At 45.2% G+C, this 19,013-nt stretch overlaps 1 protein-coding gene across 4 annotated transcripts in view; it reads right to left on the reverse strand.

Moving 5' to 3' along the window:
* Positions 1-19,013, reverse strand: part of LOC113902374 (phospholipid-transporting ATPase IB) — a 495,526-nt gene that overhangs the window by 41,751 nt on the left and 434,762 nt on the right. For all 4 annotated transcript variants that reach the window (XM_027557555.1, XM_027557554.1, XM_027557558.1 and 1 more), the window contains one exon: positions 9,056-9,160. In XM_027557555.1, coding sequence (XP_027413356.1) covers positions 9,056-9,160 — 105 coding nt within the window. The remainder of the gene's footprint in view (positions 1-9,055; positions 9,161-19,013) is intronic.

Consider the following 19,013-nt stretch of genomic DNA (forward strand, 5'->3'; position numbering starts at 1 on the left):
GGCTTAAATATTAATAAAGTCAACTTTCAAAAAAGAGAATTAAAATAGTTCATGTTAGTTTTAAAAGGATGCAATCAGCTGTCAATCCTGGGTCATTTCTGACATTAACTTCATGGGTGAAAAATTTTTGAAAACGGGTCTTGTTGGCAGATAAAAGTTGACACTGAGCTAACTTAAGTCATAATCCAAAAACATTAAACATATTTAAGTCATCTGACTAATAGGATGAGGACTGCTCCCAGCAAACCACTGATCAACACTGAATCTGCCTTCACCCATTACCTCATCTCCCTACATGGCAAGGAAACAGCGCTCCTGCCTGGCCCTCTCCAGGCATCCTGTAAAGACGCCATCATCTTTCATCAAGCTATGGCCAGTGGCTAGATTCTGGGCACATCTCACAACAGCTAGCCTGCCTCTCAAGGTAGACGAGAAGTCTATTTCTCACTTCAAAACAAATGACAAATGGTGTTCAGAAAAGTTGTTCTTAATTATCAAACATCCGGCCATAACAACAACAACAGGGCCTTTGGGATGGAGCATCATAAAATATTAATAACAGAGCCGATTAATTCTAGTTGACACGGGCGGCTTAGGTGTTCATTAACCACATGCTAGTCAGGTCTCTCACCTCCTTAAGAGTTTATTCCCTCATCCCCTCCTTCCTGGGCCCAGGATGCAAAAGAGTCCCTAGAAATCCCCGTCTGGGTCATCCCGTCAGCCCTCCTGTCATTTTCTGGGTCATTTACTCTCCCTGTCCCCCAAATGCACTTCCTCGCCTGCTCTGACATCTCCCTGGTCTCACCTGGGAGTGCTGCTGCCTCTCTTGCTGGTTGTTTCCCTGAGAAGGCTCCCTGGTGTCTAAATTGAAAGACCTGCCGGTGCTCGGCCCTGCCCCAGGCTCTTCCCCAGGCTCTTCCCCACACTTAGGGTCTGTTAGGCACACGCTGGTCCCCTGGAAGGTGATGCTGGCCAGACGCCATCTTTCTCCACAAGGCTGCTCCTCTCTGAGCCCGTGGAAACAGAGCAGTCTTCATCAGCTCCCTGCCCTTCTCTCCTCCTCAGTGGTCAGCTGCTTGGCTTCTGGGTTCCTTTAAGGGAGGGTATGGTTTCTCCGTTTGCTCCATGTTTTTTCTGCGTTTAGAGACCTAAAGCCACCACCCCCTGGCTCCCCAGCTCCTGCAGAGCCCTGCTCATGACGTCGCTCATGATGTCAGACCCTGGTCTGCAGCCTCTGATGGGGCTCCCGCTCCAGGACCGGTCTCCCTCCTGGTCTCTGGGGCTCCAAGGCTCTCCAGGAACTCTGAGGAAGGTCAACTCAGAAACTGAAGCACTCAGTGACTCTCACTATCTTGGCTTCCTAGAAAGAGCCCTGGACTCGGAAGACAGGGTCCAGCCCCTGCTAAGTTGGATGACGGGGGCCTGAGTCCACCTCCTGGAGGCCAAGCTCCCCATTCTGTACAGAAGGAAAGTGTCAATTGCTGCCTGCAGCGACGATCGTGACGAGGAAAATCAAATGGGGCATCACATCTTCAAGCCCATGGCATTAGTAACAAGGAAGGGGATGCTTCTTGAAATTCAAAGAGACTTAAAAAACAGAGTAAGCACATGTTATGTGTGGACCTTGCCTAGATCCTAAAACCCTAAAAAGACAGGGCTGAGATGACCCAGAAAATCTGTTTATGGACTGAGTATCAATTGATACTGAAAAATGATTGTTAATTATTAGAGGTGATAAGAGGCAGTGGAGTTACAGTGTTTCTATGTCACAACACAAACAAGGATAAGATGTATTCATCATCAGTTCAGTTCAGTTGCTCAGTCGTGTCTAACTCTTTGCAACCCATGGACTACATACAGTCCACCAGGCTGCTCTATCCAAGGGGATTCTCCACATTGCAGGTGGATTCTTTACTGTCTAAGCCACCAGGGAAGCCCATAATGTAGGATATTTAGAGCCAATGCTGACATACACCAGGGTGAAATGCTGTCATGTCTAGGATTTGCAAAGGAAAAACAGTGGGGAGTTCCCTGGCACTCCAGTGGTTAGGACTCGGTGCTTTCACTGCTGAATGCCTGGGTTCAATCCCTAGTCAGGGAACTAAGATCACCCTGCAAGCTGCAAGGCATGGCTGAAAACAAGAAAGAAAATATTTATAACAATAGGCGTATCTGATTGAAGGCAGAAGAGAAGGGGTGACAGGAGGTGGTTGGATGACATCACCAATTCAATCGACATGAACTTGGGCAAACTCCGAGAGACGGTGAGGGACAGGGAGGCCTGGCGTGCTGCAGTCCATGGGGTCGCACGGAGTCAGACATGACTTGGTGACTGAAGAACAACAAAAGAGACTAGATGAAGCAATTGTGGCAAAATCTCGGTAAGTGTTGAACCCGGGCAGTGAGTACATAGCAATTCCTTGTACTAGTCTCTCTATTCTTGCATTTGTTGAGTATTTGAATAATTTAGAAAACTGTAGAAATGAATATACTCAGGGAACCCCAGGCGTATGTCAGGATAGTGAGAAGACTCAGGAACGAGGGAGCGAGGTCAGTGTGTCCAGGGGAGGAAGCATTTTGTCCTCAGGGCTGGGTCCGTGCAGGACGAGGATCCGACTCCTATGTCTCTCCAAGCCCTCTGGGAAAACCAAAGATCCAGTGGAACTGAACTGTGGTTCTGCTTCTGAGTTACAGACACAGGGGTATTAACACTTTCTGAACATCTACATGTGCTATGGATTTAACATATATTATTTCATTTAGACCTCAAGTCAAAGTGATGATAAGCAAACTAAAGTTCAGAGACGTTTGTAACTCAGCCAAGGTCACACAGCTCTGTGAGCAGCCGGGCTTGGAGCCCAATTCAGGTCTGTCTGTCTCCACAACCTGTGTTTCCTCCCCAGCTTCATGACACATCGATGGAAAAAATGCAGCTGGAAGTGAAATAAATCTTAACCAGGTGTCGGAGGCAGAAGTTTGCCACCTGGCCTGGAGAGCTTCGTTGAAATGATGGCATAATTTCCTAACCTTTTAGCTAATAAAACAACTAATAGATATTTTAGGGGGGGAATTGTGGGGAGGGGGTGGAGAGGGAAACAAAATGAATGTGTTGTCTGCAGCCAATACTTGGAGAAAGAAAGTATTTTTCCTGAAACGATATAAAACCCATATTGGAGAATAATATACAGTCAAGCTGGTTGTTTCCTATTTTTGGCCTTGTTTCTACTCATCTTTAACTCAGCAGTTGTACCCAATTTGCCTTGGAGGAATGATGAAACCAAATAGCTTTTTAAACATTATTTTAAAGATCAAAGGATTTCCGTTTGAAGATCAAAGCATAATGGATAATTTTTTGGCAAGAGCACACACTCAAAATGTATTGGGCAGTTTTTGTATTTTGTTTTTAACGTAACTGGTTTCAAAAGAGCCTGGGAGAGTGTGGCCTGGGGTGGAGTGGATGAGCTTTTTTGTCTGAAAACCCTGCTGACGGTGCTCTGTGACAACCTGGAGGGATGAGGTGGGGACAGAAGTGGGAGGGGGAGTTCAGAACGTGGATTGTGGGTGGGGAGGGCGGTGTCAGAAACCCATGTATACCTATGACCGATTCATGTTGCTGTATGCCAAAGCCATCACTATATTGTAAAGTAATTATCCTCCAATTAAAAAAAAAGAATAAAACAATCCGTGATGATGTGTTTCAGGCTCTGTCCTCTGGCTCTAGGCAGATGACACTCCACGAGGAGGCCCAGATGGCCAACAAGGACCGTGTTCTGGCTATGTGGAGCAGCCTTGATGCGATGAAAGCTGAGTGACACGGGCTGTGGCCCAGACAGAGGTGCAGAGAGGAATTCCCGAGAGGCAGACATGCGTCTAGATTTCCCGAGTGCTGGCTCAGGCAGGGCGTGGACAGAAGCCTGAGCATCAGTGCTCGCAAAGGACAGAAAACCACGTGGAGGATGAGGTGATGACTCAGGGCCCGAGGAGACCAGCCGCATGGCTTCCTCTACCCAGGCCTCAGCGAACTTGGGGAAAGCACATAAACAAAAGAGAATTCCACCACCTGGCTGGCCCAAGGCAGGGGCAGCCACCTGAACCCTTGACCTTGAACCTGGAGAAGACCAGCACAGGGTCCACCCCACCGGCCTCCCGCCAACTCTGACGAGCAGAAAGAAGGTCTGGGACAAGACTGGGGCCTCCTTGTGGTTCCTTCAGACTTAAGGCACAGCTGAGAAACTAGGCATTTGGATCAAACACACCCGGCCTTTCTTCTCGCTTTGATGAAACACCTAAAACACCAGGACACGCCCTGCCACACACCAAGGAAGAAAAACAATGTAAAGGGGAAAAAAACAATAGCTTGTCCCCTTACATGATATTTTAGGCATTTGTCTGAACTGTATTTGTAAAGGAAGTGGCCACTGGTAGATTTTCGTCCATCAGGAAAAAAAAAAAAATGCATGAGTTACACATTAGGAATAAAGAGGGAGGGATAAACAGCAAGGTCCTACTGTACAGCATAGGGAGCTACATTCAACATCATGAGAGAAACCATAATGGAAACCAGTATGAATAAGAATGTATAAATGCATAACTGAGTCACTTTGCTATAAGCAGAAATTAACACAACATTGCAAGTCAACTCTAGTTCAATTTTTTAAAAAAAGAATAAAGAGGGAAAGATATTACCAAAACATTGAAACAAGGAATTCTTCCAACTTAGCTCATTTTTAAGACCATGTAGAGTTAACGGTGTGCATGACAGACTGTTCCACAGGCAGAACGGTAGGGTTATCTTCTGGTGAAGAACACTGGGAAGATGGGTTGGCAACAGGTGTTCTGAACAACCAAATATCCATAAGTTCTTAGCATCTCTACGGTACACAAACTACCTGGCGAGAAAAATGCTCCACCCAGAAAAAACAAATTGAAAATCAAGAAAAATCATTTTGCTCATCCCCTTGGCATTTCTTACTTCACTATACTTTCCAGACACCTAGTTCTCTTTCTCAGTTTCTTTTCTCTAAGTCATGAGAACAGGCTGATTTATGTCCAAATCACACAGGTTAATTTTGGAAGCTGATTCCACTCATGAGAGAAGGCAGAAACCGGTTCATGAAACTTAAAGGTTTACCAAAATCATGTAAAAGTCTGGGGGCTTAGATAAGATCAATAAAATGTTTAGGTATTTTCACTGTATGAATTAGGGGCACAGAGGGGTACTTGAAATCTCCAGGTACCATTTCAAAATGCTCATTTGGCACAAAAGGGGTTTTGGAATTGATGCATAAAGATTTTGGTTCTGTTTCTTCTGAGCACGTTCCTGAGAAAAACGGCTAGACTTGGCTGTTCGTTAGACTTTGCTGGTGACTTGGACCTGCTTTTAGGACTTGGCAGGCTGTGCTCAAGGGGCCCTCTTTCAGGCATCAGAGCTAAGCTGAGGGACAGTGGTGGGCAGGGCGGCCACAGAGCCAGGGCACCTGGGTGGTGGGGCGGCAGGGAGGACCAGAGCCCCCATCTGTGCTTCTATATGAGCTGTCCTCTGAAGCCACCAGATGAAAGGGCCCTGTCACTAGAGGTCGAGCGACAGCCTGCACCCTCTGTGGCCACTTTCAACAGGAGTGATCGCCCTGGCACCAGCTGCATGGATGCTGCAGGTTCACCTTCCTCCCCTCGCTGGTTTTCTGCATTTCCACTTGGTCAACAAATATTTATGGGGTCTTCCCTGGTGGCTCAGTGGTTAAAAATCCACTTGCCAATGCCGGTTTGATCTCTGGTCTGGAAAGATCCCACATGCCGTGGAGCAGCTAAGCCTGTGCACCACAGCTACTAAGCCTGCACTCTAGAGCCCGTGTTCTGCAAGAGAAGACGCTGTGATGAGAAACGTGCACACCGCAAAGAAGAGTAGCCCTCGTTGGCTGCAACTAGAGAAACCCGAGTAGCAACAAAGTCCCAGCGCAGCCAAAAATAAATAAATTAATTCAATTAAAAGAAAACAAATATTTACAGAGCTTCCCTATGTGCCAGACTGACAGCTGGAAAGAGAGGCGTGGATGAACTCAAACATCACACGGGGCGGGGAAGCAGGCATGGGGAGGGGGGAGGAGAGACAAAATACTCAGGGTCTCTCAAAGAGGGAGTCGGTTTGTGACTCTTCAGAGGGAGGGACAGGGCGGCCCCCACCCCGACCAGGGCCGCCCCTCCCCCAGCAGCTCCGCGGCAGCAGGGAATCCAAGCAGGAGTGAAAGGAGCCAGGCAGGTGGTAGACGAACAACTGGGAGAGCAGAGTTCTCTCTCTGGAGCAGCTGCTGTCCAGGCTGCCCATGGACCACCCAGGAAACCTGGGAGCCACTGGGGGGAGGAGTCAGATGGAGTGAGGGCTGCTGGGGGTGGTGGGAGGCCCGGGGTCCCTGTAGTAACCTCTCCAGGAGCCCCAACGTGAGGCCAGATCTGTGACAGCGAAAAAGGAAGCTGTGACCCCACGTTTCCTCCTGCACACCCACATTCACACCCTCCCTCCACCCTCCGAATCAACTGTCCCAGCGAGAGTTTACAGTGTGCTCAGAGAAGAGATTCCAAAATGCAGGAGGCAGAGACCACATTTAAACTCCAGTTATCTCCTGATCCACCCGAACATATGAAAGTGAACTTTGAACAGGATAAGTGCTTTTAGAAATTACATTCTCTTTGAATCTGAAAAAGTGTGTATATGTGTGTATAACTGAATTACTTTTCTATACACCTGAAACTAATGCACACTGTAAATCAACTATACTTCCATAAAAAAATAAGTATTTTTTAATTTACTTTTTTTTTTTAATCAACCACAAGCTGAGAGTCCATGACACCCTTCAATATCATGACCTTCCTGCCAAACCAAGACTCAGGTTTGATCCCTGGGTCAGGAAGATCCCCTGGAGAAGGAAATGGCAACCCACTCCAGTATCCTTGTCTGGAGAATCCCATGGACAGAGGAGCCTGGTGGGCTACAGTCCATGGGGTCCCAAAGAGTGGGACACGACTCAGCAACTGAGCACAGCACTGGTCAATGAGCTGTCACCCATCATAAATTCAGTTTCATAAATTCTAACACCTCCCACCCGCCATGAGTCTCCATCTCTAACAGATGAAGACAGTCTCCTTACAGAAAATCTCTCGCCCAAGACTGCAGGGCTCACCATGGCTGAGCCAGGATTCAGACACAGGCTCAGAGCTCTGTGATCCTCCCTGCACACGTTGGACTCGAGCCTCCGCCGCACAGGCTCTCATCCTTTCTGTGAACCACCATCTCCCCACCCTCACAGCTCTGTCTTCCATCCTGTCTCCAGTGGGCAGCCTTTCTCGACTTCTCAAGCCAGAGGCCGCCTGGGATTGCCACCTCTTCCGGACATCCCCTGTGCCGCTAACCCCCCATCCAGGCCTGTTTTGAGGACCCCCACGGGCCGGAGATCCCACCCAGGTCAGCTCAGACTTGGTGAAGGGCTGTCTCACACTGCCTTCCTTGCAATGTTTTCCTGTCCAATGTTTGAGAAGAGTTTTAGAATTTTGCTTGGAAATTCTCATTGTCCTCAGAAATGACTCATGATCTCTTAGAAATCACTATGTATATATGGGAGAATTCTTGAGATACAGAAGAGCTTGTAAAATTTTTTGCAAATAGGATAAAACAGTGTGCTTATTTCGCTTTAAGACTGACATTCATGTATTAATTTCAATTTGCAGAGGCATCTCCCTACTTTTAGAAGATATGAACACGTTGTTTTTGGAGATTAAAGAATTTTGTGGGCCGTTGACAACCTAGACACAAACCCTGTGTCTGCTGTCCAACGGGCAGAAGAGGCCTGCTCACCCTTAGCTGTGTGGCCTGTGTATCAGTTATACACAGACCACCATAAAGCCCAGTCCTGCCCCCACCAGTCACAACTTCAAGCTTCAGACAGAGATTTTTGTCCAGCTGACTGATAAAGTCTTACAATGACTAGCACAACTGCCATAAAATGAATGCTAATGGACTCAGGAAAAATGTTATAAATACACAAAAAAATCACAACTTCAACCACAGAGCCTTCAATCCTATACGCTTCAGCCCCTTTCCTAAAATATCTAGCCATTTGAGATAATATTACTGATACTTCTCAAAATATTTGCATTCTCTTTCCTAAAAGCAACACAAAACAAAAATGCTTTGATTTCATTGCTTTAAAAGATGGTACAAGAAGACAGAACCTAAATAAAACAGAACATAAATATCAGAGGGTCTCTGGAAGTACTCCGCCTCTAGATTTTTGTTTCTTGAGTAGCTAGTTCTAGGGTCCCTTCCAAGAATGTAGAGGGGAGCCGTGCTCATAATCTCCTGGACCTCCGTGTCCCTAAGGTGGCCAAGGCCTCCTATTACCTGCATATTGTCCTTGGGCTCAGGTCAGTTTCCTTCAGTAAACTTTAACCAGATGCAGTCTGATAACATTTTAACATACACGATTAAATCAAACTTACTCACTTGCCCAGCAGTTAGGGGAGGAGTGGGGGCCACTGAGGCTCTGTAAGAAATAAGGGGGGTGGGGGAGCGGCAGCCCCTGCTTTGCTGGATCAACCAGTAGGTCATGTAATGCTGTCTGAACACCAGGAGCAAAAAATAATTTATCAAAAACAAAACAAACCATGGGTATACTTGGAATGAACAGAATCTACATGAACAAAATGCATTCTTCGATGAGTAGAACTTCAGGGCAGATACCCTTTAGCACATGACTGGGGCTGAGAGCAAATGGCCTGGCTTTTAAACATGCTTTGCTAACACTGCTGATACAGCACTTCTCCACCTGAAGACCACAATGTTATTTCTATTTTCTGCCTGTCCAGACCCCATATAAGCCTCTGTTTCACCTGGGGGCAGGCCCAGGGACCTGAAAGTCAGATTTCATGTTGCCCCGAGAGGGCATGGTTTCTGTTTCACCCATCATGTGCTCACATTGAAAACTGAGAAGAGGAAAGGAAATCCCAGAAGGGAGGTAGGGAAAAGGAGAGGGGGTCCTGGGGACCCTGGCCTGGTGCTGCCCACCTCTTTCCGTTACTGTCCCGGAGCATTGCTCTGCCCATCACTCTGGACTTCATCTCCAGCTCCTGCACTTCCTCCAGAAGCGTTTTCTTGCAGGTGTGCTTGGCCCTGTGTCCAAGGAAAAGACAAGAAGGACATGACATGTGAACTCAGCTGTGACAACAGGCTGCTCCCCCATGGGCCCTCTCTGATGTCCTCTGACCCAGGCTGGGGCTTGGAGACACTGTGGAACATATGCCAGCCCTGTGCATGGCGAAGACTCCACCTCTGCAACCTGGGAAGCACCCCAAGTCCTGCAGAATGGGTCCAGGCCATGGGTGTCAGCAAATGATCCCCTAAGAGCATTGCTTGTGGCTGCAGAGCTGGCTGATGCCCTCCAAGTCCAGATAGAAGCCCAGGGTTCCTGCAGGGTCACAGGTCTACCTTGAAAGCTGTCTACTTCAGGACCTAAAGACCCAAAAGATGCTCTAATCCTCACCCAAGTGGACATATGTGGGTTCTTTGGACTGTGCCCAACTGTAAGGTCAAGAGCCCAAGGGAAACAGTCTTCTCTCTCCTTTTAGGGTGAAAAAAGTCACAGCAAGATGGAGTTATGATGCCAGGGGTCACTGTCATCATGCCAAACCCTTGATCTGAAATTCGGGTCAACACAAATATCTGGGCACAGATTTCCTTTCTTCTCTTGCAGACTTCAGCAGCATAAAATAACAAACACAGTAGCAAAACAGGCTGGCATTTCCAGCCTGTAAACCTCAAACGCTTTCCCTGACCTGCGGAAAGAGTTCCCTGCACCTTCTCCTGATTAAACTAAGAAACACCTCACAATGTTTCAATAAGTGGCTGATCGCAAAGGTCTTCCTAAAATTGAGATTAAACAGAGAATGGCTGGTTGGAAGCCATATAGGCGAAGAAAGGGCATTGACCGAGATACAGTTTAGAAATGAGAAAAGACAGCCTGTAAAAAAGCAGAAGACTCTAGCAGAGCAGCACAGGGCAGTATTCTTCTGAAAATCTTTTTCTAGTTTTTCTGCAGAAGAGCATGTGGGGTGCCCATCAAGCACCCAGACTCGGAGACAGAATCAGAACCAAACTGAGTGTGTCTGCAAGGACACAGCACCATGCAATGGAACCTTCTGGAGACCTGAGCTGCTCCACGGAACCACATGCTCCCGTCCACCTTCCGCCTTCAAGGAGTCTGGGAAGACAGTGCCCGGTTGTCTGCTGACACCCCAAGTTCATTTCCGGTGGAGAGTCAGAGTGGAGGCTCTGTGTAAGTGTAGGTCATTCATCTCCCCACAGGAAACAAGAAGTGAACCACACAGTTTTCACACCTAATTCCTTAACCACACCAAGCAGTGTCCTGAGACTCAGGGGCGATTAAAACACTGCAATTCAAAGCGGAGACAGGGGAATTTTCATTTAAACAAGAAATGAGAAAATGTTTAACTTTCTGCTGGAAAGAAGACAAAGAGAACGTGACACTGTTCACTATGAATGAATATGCCAGGCCCAAAGTCTACCTTTGATCTCAACTGGGCTTCTGGGCTGTACTGATAAGAGCCATCTGGGTAAACAGCCAGCCCCACTCCACTCGGATTCACCCCAGATACACGGGTCCTGTGGAGTGTGTCTGGCTTGTCCTTACTGTTTCAGGAATGTCTTCACTCCAACATCCTCCCTTCCCTCTTCCTCTCTCGCCCACAGAGCAAGCAGCACTCATCAACCTCTAGACCAGCCCCCAGTGTTATCCTCTGGGCTGGGGTAGGGGAAGGGAGACACGAAGTAGGCTTGAAACAGGAAGGCTGGACCACAGGGCGCAGAGCACCAGAAACCTACAGCTTGGGCCGAGAGAAAAGAGACTTTGACCCATGGGACTGAAGCTGCCAGTTTTCACTCATTCATAAAACTGCTCCAGAAGGAAATAAGCATGTTGATTCTACTTGGCCTTGTTCACGTCCCCAGTAGATGAAAATGTGTTCATACCCAAGAGTTCTTCAGCAATTTTGTATTTCCACAAGGCTAGTTCCTGGGAGTCAGTCTAGGAACTTAACCAGTATGAGAACATGGCTAGTCTTTCTGCCTGGAGTACTGCAGTAGAGTTGATGCTGGCAATTTAAAACCATGTTTTGGGGGACTGTCCTCGTGGTCCAGTGGCAGACTCTTGAGCTCCCAATGCAGGGGGCCTGGGTTCAATTCCCGGTCGGGGAACTAGATCCTGAATTTGTGGTTGCTGTTTAGTCCCTAAGTTGTGTCTGACTCTTTGCAACCCCATGGACTGCAGCCTGCCAGGCTCCTCTGTCCATGGAATTCTCCAGGCAAGAATACTGCAGTGGGTTGCCATTCCCTTCGCCGGGGCATGTCCCAAACCAGGGGTCAAACCTGAGTCTCCTGCATTGGCAGGCGGATTCTTTACCACCAGAGAATCCACCAGGGAAGCCCAGATCCTGCCTGCTGCAACTAAAAATTCCCCATGCCACAACAAAGATTGAAGATACCACGTGCCGCAACTAAGACCGGGTGCAGTCAAATAAATAAATAAAAATAGCTAAAAATATTTTTCTTCAAGAATCTTTACCCAATAAGGCCTTACTTAGAGAAATGATTCTAAGATCTCCCCTGCCAAAGTCTACATTCGTCATTGACTAAAATCTAATACTCCTAAATTTCAAAAAGCCAGCCACTAAGTATTAACCACTAGCAAGGAAATCAGATCTCACCAAGAGCTGGGGTTGGGTTTGTTCTGAATCACAGCTTGGGCAGAGTGTTATTACCTGTGGATGGCTGTTTCCCAGGGCTCCTCCCCCAACCCCAGGTCCAGAGGCCACGTGAGCACTGAAGGGCAGGTGGGCGTGCTTAGACCCTCTAAGAGTGTGTGGTAGTCCACAATGAACCTTCAGATAGAGTGAAAGGTATTCTCCAGGTTATCAGAGATTTTTGAAATAAGTAAGTTGGCCTAAAACCCTGAACTTTTCTTCTTCTTATTTCTGAATTTTTTTTTTCCTGGACTCCTTTTCTTTTTTTTCCTTATGGAAGGAGAACAAGTCAGAAGGAAACATTAGATTCTAAATGTGGATGAAAATGTAAATATAATGTGCCTCAAAAGAAATTAGTCTGGTTGGAAGGTTTTTTTTTTTGTTTTTAAATCAAGGCCCTGTTGTACACAGAAATTTCTTATTACTTTTTATTTCCACTTAACTCCCTATCTGGGATTATAATAAGGAAATGAAGTCATTCTGGACTTCCTGAATGTACTGCGTGCTGACTGGTAAGGTACAGGAGATACAGTTAGATAAAAAGAGATGGGTCCCTGAGTCCTGTGGTCTTGGGCTTTATATTATTTTTATAAAGCAACATAAGTGAATTGTTGCTTTATGAGCATAAGTACATGGCAGCTTACCTAAGAATGCAGTCATGGGTAAACATTTTTGGAAGCATGTGAGCTAAAGGATATTAAAGTAGTTCTGGACAATTTAAACTGCATGCATCTAATAAAAATATTCATTAGCCAGGTAGCATCTATCATCAATTATTTTAATAAAAGATGTGTTAGTTTAGTTCCTCATGAAAATTCTGGTTAACAGGGTAACAGAAGAAGTTTTTTGCAATGTCCAAATCTGCCTTAACATAGTTCAATAATGGATTTTCATTCAGAAATTTGATAGACTTCACTGAAAAAAAATCACCAAATTGCCTCATGCTGTTTTTTCTTCCTTATGCTTAACAGTGCAGGTCCTGAAATGGGAGAGAGACTGGGCAAAGAAAGAGGGAAAATGCAGGAAGACAGAGCAACCTGCGTGCACAGAAATGCACAATTAAGTCCCCTACATACGAACCTTCAAGTTGCGAACTTTCAAAGATGAGAATGTGTATCTGGTTCCAGCACGGAGCCAGCACCTGCTCCATCCACGTCAGGTGTGAGGGCCACTGCAGCTGGTCCTCCGTCTCCTGCTGCTGACGATCCTCCTCCCACCTCCTCTCCCTCTGCCGGTCAATAAGTCTTCTTGTCTGTTCACTCGATGCCAGCCCCTGTGTGCCTGCTATTGTACTACTAGGTACTGTACTGTAAGATTAAAAATCTTTTATTTTTTATTTTTTTTATGTATTACTTGTGTTAAAAGAACTATAGATCACTACAGTACCATATAGCTGGTTATGTTATTTATAGTTGGGTACCTAGGCTAACTTTGTTGGACGTATGAACAAATTGGATTTAGCAAACATGCTCTTGGAATGGAACTCATTTGTATGTAAGGGACTCACTGTATGTTAAAAGGCAGGACTGCTTTGAGCTGGAATTTAAAAGTGTTTTCAAAATAGAGTTAACCACCAAATCTCAAAATCAAACTAAAATGTCTTAAGACTGGCCCAAGGCAAGAAGAAAGAATCACAGCAAATTTACAGAGGTTCCAGACACTGCCTCAAGCTGATTCATCAGAGCCAGCCCTCCAGCTGCCCCCTGACTCCCTGTGATGTCACTCAAGCTCTCTTCTCCAGAGTCCAGGGTGCAGCCTGGCACATCACGTGACAAGAAACATTCTACAATCTGAACCAAATGATGGGCAATTTTCTGCACAATTGGGATTAATATTTTTGTTCAGTGTGTAGGAAGGAAAAACAGGACAGCTTTGTAAAGCTGAAGAAAGAGAAATGACAGGTAAGTATCATGGCCTCATTAGAGGTAAGCAACTCATAATACAGTTTCCCTGGGAGAAGCCTCTGAATTTACTTGAAGTGAAGTGAAGTGAAAGTCACTCAGTCGTGTCTGACTCTTTGTGACCCCAAGGACTGTATAGTCCATGGAATTCTCCAGGCCAGAATACTGGAGTGGGTAGCCTTTCCCTTCTCCAGGGGATCTTCTCAACCCAGGGATCGAACCCAGACCTCCCACACTGCAGGCGGATTCTTTACCAGCTAAGATATCAGGGAAGGCCCTGAATTTACTTGACTCAACAATAAATATTTCAGGCTGGGAGTATAATAGGAGATAAAAGATGGACCCCTTGATCAGAAGCAAAATGTCCAAAGAAACTTGCCAAATTCTTGCTTTTGAGGAGAGGGATAAGTATAGTTTATACATTAACTATGTATTATTGGTTATATATTTTAGGCAAACACTCTGGACCAGAGGCTATCCATGTCATACAATCCAAATTAAATGAGACAAAAATGCATTTCAGGAGATGGGTCTGGAATTCAGAGGGGCCTTTCCTGCTCCTACCTGGCTGGCAACCCCCTTGGAAAGAAGTGACTTTCCTGTCCAAATGGTGGCGCTGGAAGCAGTGTCCTTGTTAAAATGTAAATAGCACTAATCTGACAGTGCCAGGAACCACCCCCCGGCCCCCCCCGCCAAAAAAAAAAAAATCCGTTTGGAGAGGATAGATAATTTGCTTCACGCAGACTGGGAACTCTCCCTTCAAATGTATTAGAAATGATTCAGAAAACAGAGGCGGCAGCAGAGATATTACAATCTGCAAATACTCTTTTTTGAAATGGTAGAAAGATACTCCTGCCAGCATCTCACTTAGCAAATATATCAGTCTCAGCAAAAATGTATGGCCGAAACCAACACAATATTGTAAAGCAATTATCCTTCAATTAAAAATAAAGAGGAGCTAAGATGGCGGAGGAGTAGGACAGGGAGAACACTTCCCCCCCCCCCAACAAATTCATCAAAAGAACATTTAAACGCCGAGTAAATTCCACAAAACAACTTCTGAATGCCGGCAGAGAACATCAGGCACCCAGAAAAGCAACCCAAGTCTTCGAAAGGAGGTAGGAAAAAATATAAAAGACAAAAAAAGAGACAAAAGAGGGAGGGACGGAGTTCCGTCCAGGGAAGGGAGTCTTAAAAAGAGAGAAGTTTCCAAACACCAGGAAACCTTCTCACTGCCGAATCTGTGCCGAGCCTTGGAAGCACAGAGGGCAACATAACAGGGAGGAAAAATAAATAAACAATTAAAACCTGCAGATTGCCAGCCCTACAGTAAATCGCCCAGCGGAGAAGCAGCGCAGACACCTGCACACGCCACAGCGGGGTCTGGGCAGGGAGGCGTGGCGTGGGCTGCATCGCTTAGAGTAAGGATCTGGACTGAATACCCCGAGCACTATCTGAGCGAAATAACTTGGGCTAGCAAACCAGACTGTGGGATATCTACCACGCGAAAAGCCAGCCCTAACCTAAGACACCGCCAGGCCCGCGCACAGAACAAAGGACTGAACAGAGATAGCCAGCTGCAGACCATCCCCCTCCGGTGACAGGCAGCCAGAGCCGGAAGGGGGCAATCGCAGCCCCAGAGAGACATTATCTATAAAACTGTAAGCAGGCTTCTTTGCTAACTAAGACTTCCTGGGGCTCTGGACGGTCAACATCCGCCTGAGAAGGTGCTCCGGTTGTATACCCAGATAACGGAGCGGTGGGGAGGCGATAAGTCACAGCAATTGCGCTCGCCAAACACCTCATCACCTGAGCTGCTCGGACCTGGGAAGGGCACAAAATGCAGGCCCAACCGAGTCTGCGCCTCTGAGGACTACCCAAGTGCCTGAATCTGAGCGGCTTGGACCCGGGAGGTGCAAGCAGCCCAGGGCTGGCCCCGGATGGTTCCCGGCGGAGCAACCTAGAGCCTGAGCAGTGTGGGCAGGGAGGCTACACACGCCGTGAGCAGGGGCAGATCCAGTGTGGCTGAGGCACTGCGAGCACACTCAAGTGTTATTTGAATGCAGTGTCCCTCCCTCCCCACAGCGCGACTGAACAAATGAGCCTAAAAAAAAAAAAAAAAAAAAGTGTCTACCACCGTCCCCTTTGTGTCAGGGTGGAAACCAGACACTGAAGAGACCAGCAAACAGAAGAAGCTATAACAGAGGGAACCACCTTGGAAGCTACAGACAATAGATTAAAACCCTGTGGTTAGTACAGACTACATAGGAAGGGGCCTATAGATCTTGAGAAATATAAGTTGGACCAAGGAACTAGCCGAAAATGAACCGACCCTACAATACTCACAACAAAACCAGAGAAAGTCCTAGATATATTTTTACTATTTTTATGATCATTCTTTCTTTCTTTCTTTCTTTCTTTTAATTAAAAAAAAAAAATTTAAGTCCTCTATTATTCCTTTAATTTTCACTTTTATAACCTATTACTTTGCAAAGAAAAAAGACCCTATTTTTTTTAAAGCAAACTTCAAATATATATTTTTTATAATTTTTGTGACCTTGTTTTTTTTCTTCTTCTTCTTTTCTTTAACATTGTATTTTTGAAATTCCAATTTCTACTCTACATTTTTAATTTTAGCTTTTTGGTATTTGTTATCAATTTTGTACCTATATATTTTTTTTTATAATTTTTGTGACTTTTTTTTTTCCTCTTTCTTTCTCTTCTTTTATATAACATTGTATATCTAAAATTCCAAACTCTACTCTAGATTTTTAATTTATGCTTTTTGGGATTTGTTATCAATTTTGTACCTATATTTTCTTTATAATTTTTGCGACTTTGTTTTTGTTTGTTTCTTTCTTTCTTTTCCTTCTTCTTTTCTTTAACATTGTATTTTTGAAACTCCAAACTCTACTCTGGATTTTTAATTTTTGCTTTTATGTATTTGTTACCAATTTTGTACCTTTAAGAACCCAATCTTCAGTACCCATTTTTCACTAGGGAGTGAGATTACTGGCTTGATTGCTCTCTCTCCCTTTGGACTCTCCTTTTTCTCCACCAGGCCACCTGTGTCTCCTCCCTAACCCCTCTCTACTCTACCCAACTCTGTGAGTTTCTGTGTGTTCCAGACGGTGGAGAACACTTAGGGAACTGATTACTGGCTGGATCTGTCTCCCTCCTTTTCATTTCCCCCTTTTATCCTCCTGGCCACCTCTGTCTCCTTCCTCCTTCTTCTCTTCTCTGTATAACTCCGTGAACATCTCTGAGTGGTCCAGTTGTGGAGTGCACATAAGGAAGTGAATACTGGCTAGCCCACTCTCTCCTCTTCATTCCACCTCATCTCATTCGGGTCACCTCTAATTCCCTCCTCCCTTTTCTCTTCTCCATGTAATGCTGTGAACCTCTCTGGGTGACCCTCATGGTGGAGAAACTTTTCATCTTTAACGTAGATGTTTTATCAATGGTGCTGAAGTTTTGAAACTACTGTAAAAATAAGACCGATAACTGGAAGCAGGAGGCTTAAGTCCAAACCCTGACTCCAGGGAACTCCTGACTCCAGGGATCATTAATTGACAGGAGCGCATCAAACGCCTCCATACTGACACTGAAACCAAGCACCACACAAGGGCCAACAAGTTCCAGGGCAAGACATACCAAGCAAATTCTCCAGCAACACAGGAACACAGCCCTGAGCTCCAAGATACAGGCTGCCCAAAGTCACCCCAAAACCAAAGACATCTCATGACTCATTACTGGACACTTCATTGCACTCCAGAGAGAAGAAATCCAGCTCCACCCACCAGAACACCGACACAAGCTTCCCTAACCAAGAAACCTTGACAAGCCACCTGTACAAACCCACACACAGCGAAGAAATGCCACAATAAAGAGAACTCCACAAACTGCCAGAATACAGAAAGGCCACCCCAAACTCAGCAATTTAAACAAGATGAAGAGACAGAGGAATACCCAGCAGATAAAGGAACAGGATAGATGCCCACCAAACCAAACGAAAGAGGAAGAGATAGGGAATCTACCTAATAAAGAATTCCGAATAATGATAGTGAAATTGATCCAAAATCTTGAAATCAAAATGGAATCACAGATAAATAGCCTGGAGACAAGGATTGAGAAGATGCAAGAAAGGTTTAACAAGGACCTAGAAGAAATAAAAAAGAGTCAATATATAATGAATAATGCAATAAATGAAATCAAAAACACTCTGGAGGCAACAAATAGTAGAATAACAGAGGCAGAAGATAGGATTAGTGAATTAGAAGATAGAATGGTAGAAATAAATGAATCAGAGAGGAAAAAAGAAAAACGAATTAAAAGAAATGAGGACAATCTCAGAGACCTCCAGGACAATATTAAACGCTACAACATCCGAATCATAGGGGTCCCAGAAGAAGAAGACAAAAAGAAAGACCATGAGAAAATACTTGAGGAGATAATAGTTGAAAACTTCCCTAAAATGGGGAAGGAAATAATCACTCAAGTCCAAGAAACCCAGAGTCCCAAACAGGATAAACCCAAGGCGAAACACCCCAAGACATATATTAATCAAATTAACAAAGATCAAACACAAAGAACAAATATTAAAAGGAGCAAGGGAAAAACAACAAATAACACACAAGGGAATTCCCATAAGGATAACAGCTGATCTTTCAATAGAAACTCTTCAAGCCAGGAGGGAATGGCAAGACATACTTAAAGTGATGAAAGAAAATAACCTACAGCCCAGATTATTGTACCCAGCAAGGATCTCATTCAAATATGAAGGAGAAATCAAAAGCTTTACAGACAAGCAAAAGCTGAGAGAATTCAGCACCACCAAACCGGCTCTCCAACAAATACTAAAGGATATTCTCCAGACAGGAAACACAAAAACGGTGTATAAATTCGAACCCAAAACAATAAAGTAAATGGCAACGGGATCATACTTATCAATAATTACCTTAAACGTAAATGGGTTGAATGCCCCAACCAAAAGACAAAGACTGGCTGAATGGATACAAAAATAAGAACCCTACATATGCTGTCTACAAGAGACCCACCTCAAAACAGGGACACATACAGACTGAAAGTGAAGGGCTGGAAAAAGATTTTCCATGCAAATAGGGACCAAAAGAAAGCAGGAGTAGTAATACTCATATCAGATAAAATAGACTTTAAAACAAAGGCTGTGAAAAGAGACAAAGACAGTCACTACATAATGATCAAAGGATCAATCCAAGAAGAAGATATAACAATTATAAATATATATGCACCCAACACGGGAGCACCACAATATGTAAGACAAATGCT

Source organism: Bos indicus x Bos taurus, chromosome 12 (genome assembly GCF_003369695.1).
Source record: "Bos indicus x Bos taurus breed Angus x Brahman F1 hybrid chromosome 12, Bos_hybrid_MaternalHap_v2.0, whole genome shotgun sequence".
In the NCBI taxonomy this organism is placed as follows: domain Eukaryota; kingdom Metazoa; phylum Chordata; class Mammalia; order Artiodactyla; family Bovidae; genus Bos; species Bos indicus x Bos taurus.